The sequence below is a fragment of the Chroicocephalus ridibundus genome, chromosome 5 (genome assembly GCF_963924245.1).
Source record: "Chroicocephalus ridibundus chromosome 5, bChrRid1.1, whole genome shotgun sequence".
Classification (NCBI taxonomy): Eukaryota; Metazoa; Chordata; class Aves; order Charadriiformes; family Laridae; genus Chroicocephalus; species Chroicocephalus ridibundus.
In genome coordinates this window covers 66,840,368-66,858,327 of record NC_086288.1, presented here as the reverse complement: position 1 = coordinate 66,858,327, position 17,960 = coordinate 66,840,368, and the positions used below count along the sequence as shown (strand labels likewise).

Here is a 17,960-nt window from a genome sequence, read left to right as displayed (position 1 = left end):
GTGCTAAAATGGATTTCATTCAGGAGACAGAAAGTTAAACCTTTTTAGTTAGTTTGAGAAGTATTAAGATCTACGATAAGTTTTAGGCAGGACATTTTCTGATCTGGGAATGTTACAGTAATTTGTTTTGGTCAAAGTAACAGTTGAATGTTCTCACAGTACAAATTCCTGCCTTCACCCACAAAAAACAACCCAAAACCGTGCAGTTTTACTCAGTGAGAAGGCAACATTTTCATGGAAAACAAGTATTGAGGGAACAAAAGTGAGCAAAATAAACCATTTTCATCAAAATACAAGTTTTTAACAGCTTCGGAAAAATAATAATATTGAAATTAAAGCACAAGGTGATTAACAGTCTATTAAATAAAGATAATGAATAATTCACAAAAAAATGAAAATAACTTCGGTGCTTTCACACTGATGTTAGCAAAAAACATCAATTGCTTTAAAATCTTGCAGGAAACAAAGAGCTTACCTTAACCTCCTCAAAAACAGAGGCCTGCTCCTGGTTATTTAGTGTTGTTAGATGCTTTTGTAGTTCTATTTTAGTCTTAGAAGGGTGTAACCCTACCAAGAGGAACAAAAAAGAACAAATCACAGGATCAAATTTGTCAGAATTAATCAATCACATAAATACGCACACAATTTAAGCCAAAACTCGTCAGTTATTTGAGCTGACCCGTTGCAATGATTTCATAACAGGGCATTAGAAAGAACTCTGGGTTAATTTAATGCTACTACTGAACTCATGTCTTTAAAATGAGGGACATGAACTCTGCAACGAGGAGATTTACTGAGCACAGACCAGGATTATACTCTTAGCTGAAGATGCCATTATCACACAAGATAAAATAAACCCACAATCTACTGCATTTTAGCAGACTGAATTGTTGGTGTTTTATGCAGTACTGTTTGGATTTTGCTTGTGGTATAAACATAATTTCCATTGCTTTTCTCCAATTTTTATGCCTTGTCCTCTTCTGAACAAGAGTATATTTATTGCATGTTACTGAAGTTCTTGCTTTGCCTCTTGCTGAAAACATTTACTGATAGTCTAAAGCAGGCTACCCTTTCATTCAGATTATTTTTTTCTGCTCTCATCCTGGATTAAATTCCTTTCCTCTATTTTCTGTGGGAAAACAGCAAACCATCGACAGTATTTTGTACTTCAGTTTCTGATCATACCATTTCTCCCTCAGAAGCAGACAGTATGATTAACCAGATGTCACGATTAAAGGCATTAAGAATCATTTGCCTTTAAGAAATTTCTCAAAAACCATAGCTAGCTGAAGACCAAAATAGAGTGAAAAGTAGTTTTGGAAGTTCTCCAGTTTCATCAAATTAATACTAGATAGGTCTTAGCCCAACAAGCTACTGTCACGTGATCTGACAAGCTGCTGTTGCCCTTTATTCATCCCAGACATTGCTTAAATGAACAAAACCTAACTGTGAAATTTGCTGAAATCCAAAAAGGGTTTTTTTTTGTTGTGAACTTGTTTTCTGGGCAACAACTACAATTCTAACTGCTGCACTTTCATGAAAGACCTTAGATCAATGCCACAAACATACATATGAAAAGCTCACTGTTTGGTTCACGTTTAGTGGTATCTAAGTGGATTCAATAGGACAGCAGGTCATAGCTATCGCAGCATATTCTTGAGAAGTTCCTTATCTATAATCCTCTGCATATATGTGGCTAATAAATCCAAGCTAGCGATAATTCAGCAATATTTAGACTCTTAATTAGTTTTCAAAAATTTAACTGAAATACAAGAAAGGAGCTTAACTTTTGATAGAAAATTCTTATTACCTTACAGATAACTTTACATTGCAGTCCTTGAAATAAAAAGACTGCCTTTCAACCCTCCATCCCAAGTCCCAAGCTCTTTTTAAGTGTTAGTTCCCTTTAGAGTTTCACACGTAAGATTGTCCCCCAATAAAATTGTTAGAAAGTAATATTCAACCAGAAAGTTCTTTAAACCTCACCTTCTATCTTTTCACACAGTTTATGCAAGCTTTGCATAGGACATCCTTCACAGAGCTGGGGCTGTGCCTTGGAAGTTTGTTGCACAGCGGCAACGGTGAAAGCCTGTTTCAATGTCATCATGATTTCATCAACCTGAAAAGAAGAGAGTACAAAAGGACAGAATTTCACTCCTCCCGCTGAGCTTCTGTTTTCCTTAACACAAACACAACAGTCTTTTAGAACGATACTACTCTTGTTTGGGAATGTGCTTATGATTAAGAAGAAAAGCCGTTCCCGTGCTGTTTATGCACACAAACACACAAGCAAGACAAAACTCATCGTGAAGTCATATCTCTCTTCCACACCACCCAATTTTATTGCTGTGGTCTAATAAAAGATACTGCCTCTACCTAGAACCTTCTTCTCATCTGTGATACAAAAGCTTACTGCAGTTGTGATGCACGGCTAGTGTGTAGTCCTGATTTTCTTAACAGGTACACTATGAAAAAACCCTCTTCCAAAAGAGAGGCATGCAGTGGATAATTTAGTTTGTGCAATGAAAGGAAGCTTTATTGGATTTTAAAGGGGATTTAAACTTCTGCTTTCAAAACAAATTAAAAGTTCCTTTGCAGACTGCTATGCCAGTTACATTTTTGAAATAATTGTATTTCTGAGTGGAGCAGGATTTGAAGACATTCAGCAAAATACAAAGCATGGAACAATAGAAAACTTTTAGGGCCTAATATTCTATTAGGCTCTTATATTTCACTTACCAGTGCTTCATCTGTACACTGAAACACGTAACAAACAAAGTGGAAGCCTCCATTTTCTGAAGACTCTCTGCAGATGAATCCAAAGTGATCCACATGTCTAATTCCCTAGCACAAAAACAACAGTAATGAAGCGGTTATATTTACTTTCAAAGTTTTCTACCTGTATTTTTCCCAGTAACAGAAGCATAAAAGGCCCAACAGCATTACAGATAGGTCACATATCTCCATTCTGCTACATTAAAGTCGTCTAGCCATTAAAAATCTATTCTGTTATAGAACCTATTACTTCATGAATCTTCTAAATTTCACTTAAGTCATAGGTTGCTTGTTGGGGTTTTGGGTTTTTTTTGGGTTTGCCTTTTTTTTTTTTGATGACTGAATTATAATAGATCCATTGTAAAACACTTACAGGGATGAAGAAACACTATTCAAGATATATTTTACTCAATATCGGAAATAGCAGAGGAAAAAAGCGCTCTGTTTATCTCTTTTGCTTTACATTTGTAAGAGCAAATCAAAGCAATAACAAAAAATGGATAAACAATTTTTTTTTCATCTAAGAAAAAGCTTGGCTAGTTAAAAAATGAAAATGGTTAAATATATTACTTAAAGATCATTCATGGAAGCATTTATTTCTCCTAAAAGGCATGCAAATTCAGGCACAATCTACTTGCAGCAGCAAATAAACAGTACATCCTGGTAAAATGCTAAGAGGGTTTTTTAATTGCTGTGCATTTTTTTCTTTTATGAAAAGACTTTCAGATGAGTAGAGTTAGGTGATCCCAGTGCACGTCTCCTCGGTGCACCGTTCCTGGTAAAAAAAACCAAACAACCATAAAGGTACGATGATGAATTACATGCACAGTGGTAGAGCCTGTTCATAAAAATTCAATTACACTCAGCACCATTTAACTACCTTCTAGCTGTCATGGCACAACAATATTAAAGTCGGGTAAAGAGAGGCAATAAACTGTTGTCTCAAAAGTCATAATGATGAATCACAGTAAATCAGAAATTTTAAATGAAATTTGAACAATCTGAAGATGTCAAGCAGGACTTTTTTGGGGTTGGGGTTTTGTTGTGTGGTTTTTTTTTTTTTTTTTTTTTTTGGTTTCTTTTCCTTGTTAACACAGCAAGAATCTCTGAATATTCTCTTTTTTATCATGAAGAAAACATTAAAAAAGCATTTTAAAAGCATAAAAAGCGAATACTTCTATAAACCAGAATGGCCTGGTGTCCCAAAAAAAGATGTTATAGCGTCAAATATCCTTAAGCAATCCAACAAATGTTGTCTTATCATTTGAAATAAAACTTCAGAGTATGCCAGCTGAACATCAGGCACTAATATGCCACGAGAACAAAAAGATCAGAACATTCAAATGATGTTAAGCCTGCAGCTTGTCCAAATCTAGCTCCATTGGATATCCAGGCTAAGCATTTTAGGAGGCACCAAGAACAGGCTGATGCAACCCACAGACTCTCTCCCTCCATCATCCCCATCAGAGACGTGTACAGAATGCGCTGAGCTCCCTCTCTAATCCCCCAGCCCACGTTTCTGAAAGCCCAGTTGCCATGGTGGAGGGAGCCCTACCCACAAAACTGCAAGGTACCAGGAGCTGACAAATGCTCTTAGCTGTTTCAGGTTAGCTAATTCCAATACTGCCACAGGACCACATACTTCTTTCTGCCATCACGGATTGGGCATTTGGGAAATTAAGTACCAATCCTGATCTCCCTAATAATTTAACTCGAGTACTTTCAAGAGATTATTAAAATTCTTGTATGATCAAGATGAGTCCATAAGATCGTTCTGTCATGTCTTCTGAATTGTACATACTTTGGGGAAAATCCCTCTGTATCCCAATACCAATATTTGCCCAACTGACATAACATTTTCCCAGCAACACATTCTTCAGACAGGAGGGGAGAATTCAATGAGAATCTCACTTCTACTGCTCTGAGGAGCACAACTGTCTGCTGACCTGCAGGGCAAGTCACAAAGTCTACCCAACTAGCTCCTGCCTAAGGAGACAGCCTAAGGGAACATGAGGATAAAGATTTTTCTGTGATCCAGGAGTTCTCTTCAAAGCTCTTGATCTGACAGCATGCAAACTACTTATGTTTACTCTGAAATTTTCAGAATAGGTACCTGTATGTTTAGTGATGAAAGTTATCCTCATCAAATTACAAAGTAATTTATGAAAATTATATTTTGAAAATTATATTTATATTTATGAATAAGCTATCCTCATCAAATTAACAAAGTCATTTATGAAAAAAATAATCCCCAAGAAACTAGAAGCAAATAACAGCAAATCATATTCCCTATATTTGAAAATGTGTAAATAAACCTACTGGAAAAAAAGTTTTGCCCAATATCATTAAGACCAGAGCCTATGATGCACTGAGTAGACCTTCACTATACAAGTCAGTCAAGTGCAAAACAGTCCCTAGTGCAAGAAAGAGTGGCAAAATTCACATCCTGGTATACTAGGTCTTATTCCTACCCAAGCCCCACCATACGAACAAGCATTGCACCGGTTTAATTCAAGGCGAATTTTTAGTTAAACTAGCAGGAACGTCCACTCCTCAATAAATGTAAGTTTATTTATGTAGTTACAGTTCAGTTTAATTTCTCAGAGGCTTAAGCTAAAATGATCTAGAACAGGTTTTAAAGGAATTAAGTGTTCCCTAAGGACTCTACCCTAGTTTAATGAATTACATTCAATTTCCCCATTCATTTAAACAGAATCAAATCTGGTACACAGAGAAACTAAATACAAATAATGCCCTGCAGAACAGAAAACGGCTGGGGAAAGCCAAATCCCTGCATCATGACAGTGGTTAGTTATCAAAAGCAATTGGTCTACGAAATGTTTTCATGAAGAGCCTGGTTTCAGTCTGCAGATGGATATTTGAGCAACTCCCAAAGGAGAGTCCTGCGCTCCTGTACGCAGGGCCCGCCAGCAGTTAGTGCAGCTGCTCATACAGGAGTGCTGGAATTGCCCAAGATATCCCATGTCCTTGGCGTGACAGTGACTGTTCTGCCCTCCCACCGCTGAGCCACTGCAGTAGCTGAGTGTGAATCACACGCCCAGGAACCTGCACAACGCCATTACCGCATCTTCACATGCATAAGTTGCATCTCTTTCAAGACATCACCACTCAAAATCAGTCATTAGGTAAATTGCACCTTCACATAATCCACGCACAATCAAAGTCAGAGCCACGAAAATGAGAGGCAGAATGACAGGGAAGCAAACTCTGTGGCATAAGGAACAGGGATTAATAGTGAATGAGGAGGCTTTGAAGCATGCTTGCCCTTGGTGCATCGCATACGCAACCTCTGCATGGCAGAGTACCTCTCCTTTCATTATCACTTCTTGAAAAATACGGCTCAGAGAATCACAGATTTGCACAACTGTGAATCATGCCTGCTGAAATCTCAAACCAGAGCTGGGCGGCCGACCCAGCAAGCCTGACCAAGGTGTTCCTCCTAGCCCATATTATTCATCCACTGCACACAGAAGTGAGTCTTTATCTCAGAAATTACAGTGCAAAGCATGAGAAAAGAATGAAGGCTTTGCAAAATTACTGATTAACTAGCAACTTGTCAACAGCAATTACTGAAACTGCTGGGGTGAGAATCCATTTGAAATGCTAGGAGAGAGGAGTACATGAGCATTCACAAGTGAACAATATTTAAACAAAAAAAAGAGAGGAAGAATACATTGCAGCCTTACCTGAGAACAAAAGGATATTTCTTTAAAGCTTTTTTCAATTGCTACTTTTTTTGTGTCAGGACTGATAAGGTAAACTTCAGACTGGCCAATCTAAAAAGAGCAAAATAAATAGCAAGATGATAACAAGTAATATTACACTTTCTTTTGCCTTGTTATAGAAATGTTTCCTGGACATACATCTCAAATTTTTTTCTACCTATATCTTTAGGCCAATTAGTGTTTTATTACCAGAGAAAGAGAGAATACTGAAACACCATTGTTTTGGCATTCATAACTCTGCACATTACTGAACTGAGATTTAGTTTCACATTTGAGACAAGAGACTGAGAATAGTGTTTAATTAGAGGACAGTAATATTATACCACAAGTAACATACTTTGCACTGAGAAAATATACTCACACTCCCTTTTCCTTATTTTCTGCAGCCTTGGCACATACCACATTCCCAAAAGCTACTTAATTAAATTATCCTAAAATTTAAATCAAAGTGTGTGCCTCTTCCTGTATTCCACCTAATTAACTTTTAGAAACTTATTTATTTATTTAAGACACACATAACATTTAATTTAAAGACTTAAACTCTAAAAATCAGCTTACTGGACTATATTTTCTAACTTAATTTAATCTCTAGGTCATTTGTACAGGCATGCCTATATCCTGATGCTAACTTTTGACGGGCAAAGCATTTTTAAGGTGAAACTATTGTTTTCAATTTTTCAGCTTCTGGCAATGTTTTTGCAACATTTTAACAGCTAAAATTTAAATTCCTCAGTTTCTAGCACATCAGAAAGTCTACTAAGGACATGTTTCTCATCAGATTTTAGGGAAGACGGGTGGAATCTGGATCCATTCATAAGCATGACTTAGACAAACCTGCTGAAGCTTTAACCACTACCAAATCCCAAAAGATGCATGTAAAAACATCAGCAGCACCAATATACCTGGAATTTCTGCAGGGGGGAAGGAGGGAATCCTGTGTGTGAATGGACCAAGTGGGATGTGCCACCTCTGTGTGTCTAAAAATGGTCCTGTGCATTCACATTCCACCTCGTCTGTCACTTCAACCAGTCACAACGATTTTCCCCAACTCCCTGCTGGTTTCCTGGTATTGTCCCCAGGACTGACCTCGCACATGTTCATGGGGTTATTCCTTCCAACACCTACTCAGCAGCCTCCTCCTGCTCACTGCTGCCTTCCCCTCCCTGCAGCAAGAGACTCCTTCTTAGCTCAGCCCCACGTACTCCTTTCACACTTGGTCCCAGGGCAGCAGGGGATCATCTGAAGCCAACTGAACCAAGATAAAAACCCCAAACAATACAGCCCTCTCCTCCCAACAAAATACATCCAGGAGAAAAGACTAAAAATAAAAAAAAAAAAAAAAAAAAATCAAAGTCCTAAGAAATTGGCTAGGAAAGCAGTTCTTCAGGAAGAGACACCAAAATCCTGACTGTCTGAGCCAGGCGAGGAGAGTCAGTAGATAATTCACCTGAACATTTTTGACACCTCTGCTGCAGTCCTGGGAAAAATCCAAGTAAGGACTTCAGCTGGGAAAATACAATTTTTTTCCCCTGGATATAAAGTTACTTTTAAGTGTTTCATAGGTAGCCAAACACAAATTGATGAGCAAAGGCGAAGACCTGTGCACGCTGCACGCACACCATTACTCCTACCTGCTGAACACGGAGGATGGCTAACCAACAAACTCAGCTCTGCCACGAGCTTGTGGATACCGGAGGCACAAACCACAGTTACTTCACTTCCTTATATTCAGCTGAATTTAGACCAGCTGAATGGCAAAAGAATACAGCTGTGCATACTAAACAATATTTTCCCAGGCAAAAAGCAACCCAAGATGGAAAGCCAGATCAGCAGTGCCCCACAATTTGGAAATGAGCTCGTCAGCAGGTGACTGATGTTATATTCAGGCTGAAGCTGCATGTGTCTTTGAGAACTGTTGCTTCTGTTTAATATAAATTAAAAATGTACTCACTGGAATAAGAGAATCTGGACATAAGCAGCCCATCTGTAATCTCCCTATCTCTAAAATATGTGCCATGAATTAACAACGGAGTCAGGTTTTGTTTAAAAGTTAGGCATTGTTATAAAGAGCATCTATATTTTCTGTGTGAAATATGTGCTCAGGGGAAGAAGGTAAACATGGAAATTTTTTACTGGAGCACAAAATTTCTCTCCACGTTCTTCCACTTCTCTCTCTGATGCCAGCCTGCCACGACTAAACAGAAGTTTTAAATCAGGTACACCTAACTACACCTCTTTCTGTGTGTTACTTTTCACAGACATAACGCTTTGGCAATCCTTAAAGCAGCACTTCTCTTGACTCCCACTCATGGTTCAGTCCTTCTGCTCTAGTTACAGGTAACTCATTCACCTGGAAATTTATTTCTGCTATTACTAGCTAGTGTAATTGTATTGTGTAACTCCCTACTAACTTGCTGTAGCTTTCTAAAAGCTGTCTTTAGAAGCCCAGTGTTTCAGGTAGTGCTGTTTTAAACTATTTCATATAAACTTATTTTGACTACATAAAACAATTTACACTGACTGGTAATGCTTTCTAGAGAAATAGGTGCAATCTGGTAAATGCAATTAAGTTATTAAAGAAGTAAGTGCCATCTTTCAGAACATCTGCTTTGGTGTTTGCCAGTCCAAACTCCAAGATGTGAAAATGCCACCAAGAGCTGCAAATCTTGCTTTACCGTAAACAACATCGTCCGGTTTTCTGCAATGTCTGTCGGCTGCACAACACTGTGTCCATAGATAAGTTGACTTTTTAGGTTCAGTGAAATTGCATCTTCTTCAAAGGACCTGACAAAGCTGTTACTCCTATGGCTTTCCTCTTGCAAATCCTTCTTAAAAGCAAAGGAACGAAGCCCGGGCTGAGAAAAAGATTTCCTAATTGGCCTTTTCTCTTCCTCTTCACTGACCAAGGGCTGGAAGACAGATCGAAACTTGTTGCTGAAAGAGAAGCCTCCAAAGTTATTGGCAGTTTCATGTTGTTGGGATGATGAGTTGAAATTCGACTTTTTTGTGCAACTTGCACGATTAAATTTCTCAATGCATTCATCTATCAGTGCTGGAGGTGCGTTTTTATGTGCTACTGTCACCCGTCCACAGAACAGCACCTCAAACTTTTTGGCAAAAGGGTCTTCAACATCTGAGAGATTATTCTGAAACTCTTCTTGACGAGCAATTTTTCCAGCTTGTCGAATAGAGCTTATAATCTCAGGCACCTACAGGACAAAAGAAAAAAAAATACACAGCATTAGCATCTAGTGCCTTATGACAAACAATTTGCAATGCTAAGAGGTGCTCCCTGCTGTTATTTTTCTGGAATTGCTGGCTTGGTTTTCTTTTCTGGAAGACGAGTTGAAGTGATCTTATATTTTTCCAACAGACACACTATAAAAGTTAAACACTGACTAGATGAATTGCTCATTTATCTACCTGCCAGGAGTTCACCATCATCAACACTTTGTCAGAAGAACTTTGTCTCTTGTAATGCTACGTGTTTTCGGTAAAACTTTTGCACCTGAAGGACCCAGTATAATGGGACAAATTCAAACTCAAAATGAAAGATAAAAATACTTCAGAAAGCATAAGAGAAGCCACAGACTAATTAATTGGCAAAGTTATTTAATCTCCATTATTTTTCCACTCCCTTCTCTTACTCAAGCATTCATGTCATGTAGATTAATGAGTCTCTTGCAAATTTGCTTTCACCTTCATAATAGCATATTATATTGCTATGGCAGTTTGGTGTTCGAGGGTGGTTTTTTTTTAACTGTAAGTAGCTTTGTTTTTTTAAAGAAACATATTAGTTATTTTAGATGTTTATTTTTATTCTACTATCCTACTTGACACTCTCAAGTAGTATTACTTTCACATACAGTATCACTTGCAGGGCATCTGCATGAGAGAGCAGTCTGCTACGGCCCACAGATGTTTTAATTATAAACAAAACCCAAACTGCCATCTGATATATTTTAAGTAACAGGAAACGGTCACAGTTTCTTATATGGTTACAAGGTAGGAACGTGCATGTGCTATCTGGTAAACTGCTGCAAGGCCAATGCTCGGCTACATCTCCCTGCTTTGACTGGCCTAGGAGATGAAGGTGCTGCTGCCGTAACAACAAATGTGGGGCCACCATCTATGATTACAACAGATAATTCTGCCAACTTTTTAATTCCTCCAAATTACTTTGAGAAAAATACATGCTAAGCGTGACAGTTTCCTGACAAAACAAATTTGCTCTGTCAAGCATCAATTGGAGCTTACTCACTTAAAAGTACTTGGTTGCGGACAGTACAGAAGGAAGTCTGGGAGGAGGAGACAAACAGCAGCCCAGAAGAACCATCTCCCCTATGAGAAAAGGCAACCCTAAACCTAAAGAACGCTTCAGAGACATGACCTCTGTCTTTTTCAGACATTTCTATGGTTATCTAATGCCTAATGCAATAACATATGTAAACCAACACAGGAAACAGCAAAGGACTTAGAGGGGGAAAAAAGGCTGAACAGTAAAAATTGAATTTCACTATTCTGGATGCTCAATAGGATTCTTTTTAGACAGGAAAACACAGATAGATAGATACGGGTGGATAGATAGATACACACGCACACAGAGCCCTACTGGATATAAGACAATAAGTAACAGATTACAAAATAAATAAATAAGACGACTCAGGAAGCATTACCTCACCCTTGAGCGCAAGGCATGAGTCATCAGCTACTCACCAGCACAGACAATGGGGCAGAGGTAAGAAAAGCAAGGTCATGACTTCAGAAGTCTGTTCCCGGCTACGTCATGAACCAGCCGGAAAGCCCTGGGCTCGGGCAGTGTTGTGTCTATCTTTTTATTCATATACAAGAAGAACGTAAGGGTATAATGAATCTTTATTACCTCAAATGATATGCATTTGCTCCACAGTGAGCTCAAGGGTCACCTCAGTTTTATTTACCAAATAGTCCTTCAAAGAACCAATTTTTAGCCAGATAACATATCAGGATGACAGTGAAATATAAAACTTTATTCTACCCACATTTCAAACTGCAACTGCTTTAGCATTTTCTAATAAACACATTTTACTCTTATGGGATGGTCTGGACTCACCAGCCATAGGCAATTTTACTTCTGAGTTGCCCAGAATACACGGAGACCTGCGATCCCATCTCTGCTTTTGCTGAGGCTGCAGAGGTGACAGCGAAGGAACGAGGTATTTTCTGGAAAATGCTCATGTCATCAAAGCCAGGAAGGTCAGCCCTCACCCAGGCAAAGAGTGCCACCATCTCAGTCAGGGTTAAGGTCCCACAGCACCATCCACACTGACAACTACACAGAGAGTTTCCAGCAGTGCGGGCGCTGCAAGGGATACAGCTCAGCTAATGCCCAGACAAGGCATTTGGGATCCATCACAGATGCACGGTTATTGAATTTCATTTCTTCCATGTTTTTTGTTATCAAACACCTCAGAAATTGACAAAATTGCTGTTCAGCAGTGGCTGGACTTTACATACAGACAGTAGTTAGAGAAAGACACTACATCTCACGGAATGACTTTGCAATAGGTAATAAACCTCATGTTTGAGGAGACCTAGTGGGCCTGCTGATGAAAACCAAAGGGAGTATTTATTTATTTTCACATGTGCTAAGGCTTGAATTATGTCATTTATAAGTAACAGCTGGCTTCCATGCCACACTTATGAAAAACACTGACTCCTTTGTTCCTGCTTATTAACCTAAAAAAATTCACAGCCTGTTAATATCATTTTATTACTTCTGATTAGGCAATCGATGCAGTATAGCTCTAGCAGAAGCAGCAAGTCACCACCTCAGTTTCCTGTGACCCTTAATGTATGTTAAACATTAATCTCTTTTCATTAGTAAAGAAAGACAAGATGCCATGAGGAATGGGAAAAAAAAGCAAAATACATACTTCCCTGGAACTGTTCCTTGGCCTGATCAAGGTTTGTGCTCTTTTCATCTACCTGTACCATTCCAGGCCTTTTATGCAAGTATCTAGAATCAAAGAACCCACGCAGTCCTGCGTGTCCTCTGACCCTGGGTCCCTCACAAAACAGACCAGAATGCTGAATACATGAAGATCAAGTAAACATTAGTTAAAAAGAACACGAAAGAAAGGAAAAAAAAAAATCTGTGAAATGTAAATAAATATATTATAATTATTTCAAATTATTAACATAAACAATGTAGGCTCTATCCTGGCAAATGTTTATTAACCGCAGCTGGAATTCTTCCAGTTAGGAAGCATGCCACTGGGCGAACAGTAACCACATCTCTTGCGAACTTCCACAATTAATTAAGATGTAAACTGAATCTACAAATCTTCAATTTGTATCAAAAAGCAGCAAGGACCAAGTTGCTGCTGAATTAAGTTAATGTTGCTTGGAGGTTTTTTAAAGGTTGCGGGGTTCTTTCTGAACATAAGAAAAAGTCTTTTTTATTGTAAGGGTGGCAACATGCTGTCACAGGTTGCCCGGAGAGGCTGCAGAGTCTCCATCCTTGTAGATATGCAAACTCTGCCTGGATACGGCCCTGAGCATCCTGCTCCAGGGGGGGCTGAACTAGATGACCTGCAGAGGTCCCATCCTATCTCAGCTTGATGACTTAGATACCAGTATCTCCTGCACATACCTACAGGTAATTGTATCTGCTAATCTGAACTTGCTAAAACAGTGGGGGAGGACTGTTGCATACATGCATTTCTTCCTGCCACATAAATTCTCTTTTCTAGCATAGTTCTATTCTTAAGTGTTTACTGACTTGTTTCTCAGTATAAATATGTAATTAGTGGATAAAGATTATTTCTGTAATGAGAAAAAAAATGACTGCTGATGACCTAAAATTGTTGCCCTAAACCCACAAAACTAAGTATAGAACCACAGTGTAAGCAACCGTGAAAGTTTGCCAAACACAGAACATTACCTTCTCATCACTCACTCTGGGCCAAACGGGACTGGTGAACAGAAGACACCACTGAAATATATTAGGAAAAATTTTTGCATTTAGAGTGTCTAAATTAGATACAGAGGAAGAACATGTATCTATAACCATTAAAACTAACAGTGGACTGTTGTGATTTTTTTTTGTTTGTTTTTAAGTATGCCATGTTATTCCTGCTATGACGAGAATGTTTATTCTGTAGAGACAAAGCAGGGAATTGAAATGTTGAGTATTCTTGTGAACTGACTCTTGGGTAATCAAGCAAAACACTAACCAACACCTAGAACTTCCTAATGCATGTTAGTCTACTATACAAACAGCTACAGCTTCTACACCAGGCACTAAATCATGACAGAAGGCAATTAATGTTTTAAGCATGCACAAGTTTGCTGCATCTGAGGAAGGAGGAAGAATTCATTACCTTCACAGAAAGAGAAACTGCAGTTGCATTTTTTCCCCATGCAACCAGAAGTCATCCTGTAAGTTTATATATGAGCATGCAGTGAGATGTCAATATCTCTAGCCTGTCAGTGGATTTGAGAAAGAGAAACTATTTTAATGAAAAAAGTCCAGTAACAGCTGAATGCAACAGCTGCCTTTTGCTAAACAAGAGCAGACTAAAAAAAGGTTCCCTGTTGCTTTAATACACAGTAGGTAGGAAAGCAAATTGTGCCATGGAAGAGGAACTGTTAACATATCAATTGGCCAGGACTAGGAGGAAAAAGAAAAAAGGTGGGATGATTTATGATTTTAGATGCTACGCAGTGTTTATACTTACAGTATAAACCCATCAGTTTATACCTACCAGTCCCTTCGTAAGGCTTCAGGTCAATGAAGGGCTCAAGCACAGGCTTACCTATTTCAAGAGATTAGGTGGTTTTGTTCAATATAAGACAGACCTGTGTTGTCAGGAACTGGTCTTACACAATAGACTCCATAAATTCTTGGAGACTGAAAAACATTAGAGTGAGATCTTGAGTTGAACCTCAGAACGTCTCATACCACCCCAGCTGGAATAGAGCCTTCAAAATCTTTCATAAAGCTCTTGAAACAAGTAGATGTTTTGATTGAGTTTTGCCTGACTACTCAAGTATAAGAGGACATCTGAGTTATTTTTAAGTGTTTTTACTTGCCTTTTTTTCTGACCATAGCAGGCTCAATAAAATACGTCAAGAAGTCTAACACACTGTTTGCTGTTAATACCTTTCCTTCCCTATTTTACTAGAGAGTGCTGCCACAGTAAAAATAGGATCCACAGCTACATACCTTGGGAGAAACCATCTAGTTGCATCAGGACAGATATTTTTTGTAACCCATAAGGTATTTATAATCATGGAATACTTTGTCAAAGCAGTAGAAAAGAAGAAAGGAAAATCATTTTTGAGACATATACAACACATACAAAAAGATGATAGGGCAAAGTACTTATTTACTTTTTTTAAAAGACTGCATCAAATCTTTGATTTCAGTGGTTTGATAGGTACTAAAAAGCAGTTGTTTTCAGCACATGTCTAGCAAACCAGCTGTAGAGTAATAAAATAGAGATCAATGCTTCCTGTCCTTATCACTCCCTAAACCCACACTAGTGGTCAACTAACTTTTTTGAACAGTTTTCTCCACTCAATGGATTTAAAGTTCGGTATTTTTAGACCCAAAGCATTTTAATTTATAGATTTCACTGGGATTTTTTTTTTTTTTAAATCAAGATACAGCACAATTTCTCCTTTCAGAATCACAGAATAATTTAATTTGGAAGCAACCTCTGACGGTGCAGGCCCTCACATAAAGCAAGGCAAGCTTTCAAGTTAGATCCAACTTCAAACTTAATGAGATGCTGGGTGTCACATCCAGCTGAGTTCCAAGTAATCCCGACCATGGAGACCCCACCACCTTCTCTTCCCAACAGGAAGCCTACAGCTGCCAGAAAAAGAAGGGCAAGACACAATCAGATGAGATTTCATGAGAAGTCTTGCCCACTAGTTTAACCAAAGAACAAACTAAAAACTTCTATCACAAAACCACAAGCTTTAGTTTTTCACTGAAGTACAAAGAGAAGTTTTAAAAGTCACAGAATTTCCTTATTCCTTGCCATTAGTAGAAATTCAAGGTAGAAAAGGGTAACAAATTTTTCAAGTTAATTTCCATTTTGGTGAAAGACCTTTTATATTCAGGTCTTATCTCCAGTGTCTTCGCAGGGTTTTTTTCTTCTACTATCTTGCTTGGAGGCTGCTCTACAGCCTCTTACACCTTGCTCACTTTTTCCATTCATTAACTTCAATTCTCATTTTCCAATTTTTCACCTCTTGACTCCTAGTCAACAATTCTTTGGAGTACTTTCATTATTGGCTTTTTTCCTTTGCTATTTGTTGACTTTAATTCTTCCCACAAAGCCATTTTCGAAACAAGATTCAATTCAGAAAGAGAGGCCGAAATTTTATAGTTCCTTCAGTCCCTGGATGACAACCATCTTTTGCAAGCTCCTCTCAGTTTGCTCTGTTTTTCTGTGCATAATGATCTCACCATGGGTAAAGTCAAAGTGAGATTCTTACCACCAGCTCCCTAAGTTCTTAAGATTGCTGGGTGCATGGAGAGACAGTTCACCTTTGCTCCCCAACTTCATGCCTAAATGCATATAATCCAAAACTTTGCTGCTGATAAAAGAACTATGAACTGTGCCCCTCTCAGCAGCTTCATCATGTGCACATGTTGGTGTAGCTCATTTCTCTCTCATGCAGTAGCTATCTAATTTAACTAGGGAACTTGTGGATATCTTTTGAGAAAGAAGAACAAGTCAGAGCAGAAGCAGAGGGCTGGTAGTGGTAGCCAAGCTGGCAGCCAGGGGGGCTAGCCACACCGCAGGTGTGCTGCTCAGGAAGGACTGTGAAACCACACCTACAAAGGCAAGACAGAGATGTTGTTTCAACCATGATAACGGAAAGCTCAATGACTGAGTAATATCACCTCAGACCTATGAAAGGAAAAGTGATCACATGTGTGTCTACTTTCAGGTGCGGTTTGCTTCATTAGGTTTGAACAGGCATTATACAGAGAATGGGATAAGTGAGGGTGATGGGGCTGAGACTTAAATTTTGCAGGGGTGTATGCAAGAAGCTGATGAGCAAGAGTGCACTGAAATTCAAAGGATATTCTATGCGGGGCTGAAGAGAGTAATCTGTTTAAATCCAGTTCTTTTTGACTTGGAGCATGATGCGTGAGTGACTAGTGTCCTATGAGATGACTCTGACACGGTTGGCTCCATGTAGCCAACACATACACTTACAGTTTACACATTATCATAAAAAGCCATAAAGGTGACTACACTTCCCATGAGTGCTACCTCCGGAAGGTTGCTAAGTAATGCAGACTGATGCCGCGAGTACTGTATGCCACTTTCACAGTATCACATTCCTTTTCGTATTACCAATCTCAGCTCAAGAACCTTCCTCATGACTCCTCAGCTAGATGGAAAAGGTTACACTTTTTGCAAAGTCATATGAGTTGGAGAGCACTCCATGCAATTTAGAGAGGCACAAAAAGGTTTTCTTTCCTTTCCGAAAGAACAATATTTGCAGAACCTGTTTATAGATTACTGTAAACAAGCTCAGAAATAGAACATAATTGTACTTGGTGTTCTAGTGAAGTTGGACTGCTCTATTTTGTGGTGGTGCTTCCTCCCCAAGAGAGATGCATCATGTTGCTGATAGACTTAAAGATTTTCTTTCACATGCTCTCAAGACATACTTTACTTGAAGGCCAAAATACAATAAAACCTGGCTACTCTCCATAAATAAAACACTATGTCCCAGTTTGATGCTTACTTTTGGACCCCTCCCCAAGAAAATACATGATCCAAAACCCAAACTGCAGCTGATGGAAGGCCTCAGCGGGCTTTTAGCGCAGCTCTGAATGCAGTGGCACCCGACTGGCTCTGAAGGGGGTATTCCTACAAAAACTACTTTTGGGAAGCCTGTTAGCATACTCTGCTCTATACCTGGAGTGCTTATCATATGGTGTTCATTAATTCATTTTTCCCCAGCCCTCTTCTGTCCTAGCAACACAAACCATTTCTTTTCATCTTGTACTGCTTCATCAGCTGCTCCATTCAGTACGATAAACTTTTAAGCCACAAATGTGAAATAAAGGAAGGCAACAGATATTTCAAAAGTGCATTAACATCTTCATAGTGTTATCTTCTCCATCTTTTGTTTCAAAGTTTTCTTTTCCCACAATTTCACAAATGAAACCAGCACCTGAAGACATAACAGTGGATGCTGGCCCTGCCTGCAGGATTCCAGGCTCACATTTTACACGGTGACTATTGAACAAGGAGACAATACCTGTTGTCAAGTAATACCGAGAAACAACTGTGCTCATTCATTATCAACAGAGATTAAATCCTTTTTTTAGAGGGGGAGGGGGAGGACGGGACGTCTCCCTTCATAGGGTTGATACAGGCCTGGGACCGAGTTGGAGGCTAAGAGCGGGAAAGGGGATAA

At 38.9% G+C, this 17,960-nt stretch overlaps 1 protein-coding gene across 7 annotated transcripts in view; it reads right to left on the bottom strand.

Moving 5' to 3' along the window:
* TBC1D1 (TBC1 domain family member 1) overlaps nt 1-17,960 on the bottom strand; it is a 113,926-nt gene that overhangs the window by 52,032 nt on the left and 43,934 nt on the right. For all 7 annotated transcript variants that reach the window (XM_063335080.1, XM_063335077.1, XM_063335082.1 and 4 more), the window contains 5 exons: nt 9,197-9,730; nt 6,483-6,572; nt 2,740-2,844; nt 1,987-2,119; nt 476-567 (listed from right to left, as the gene is read on the bottom strand). In XM_063335080.1, the coding sequence (XP_063191150.1) occupies nt 476-567; nt 1,987-2,119; nt 2,740-2,844; nt 6,483-6,572; nt 9,197-9,730 (954 nt within the window). The remainder of the gene's footprint in view (nt 1-475; nt 568-1,986; nt 2,120-2,739; nt 2,845-6,482; nt 6,573-9,196; nt 9,731-17,960) is intronic.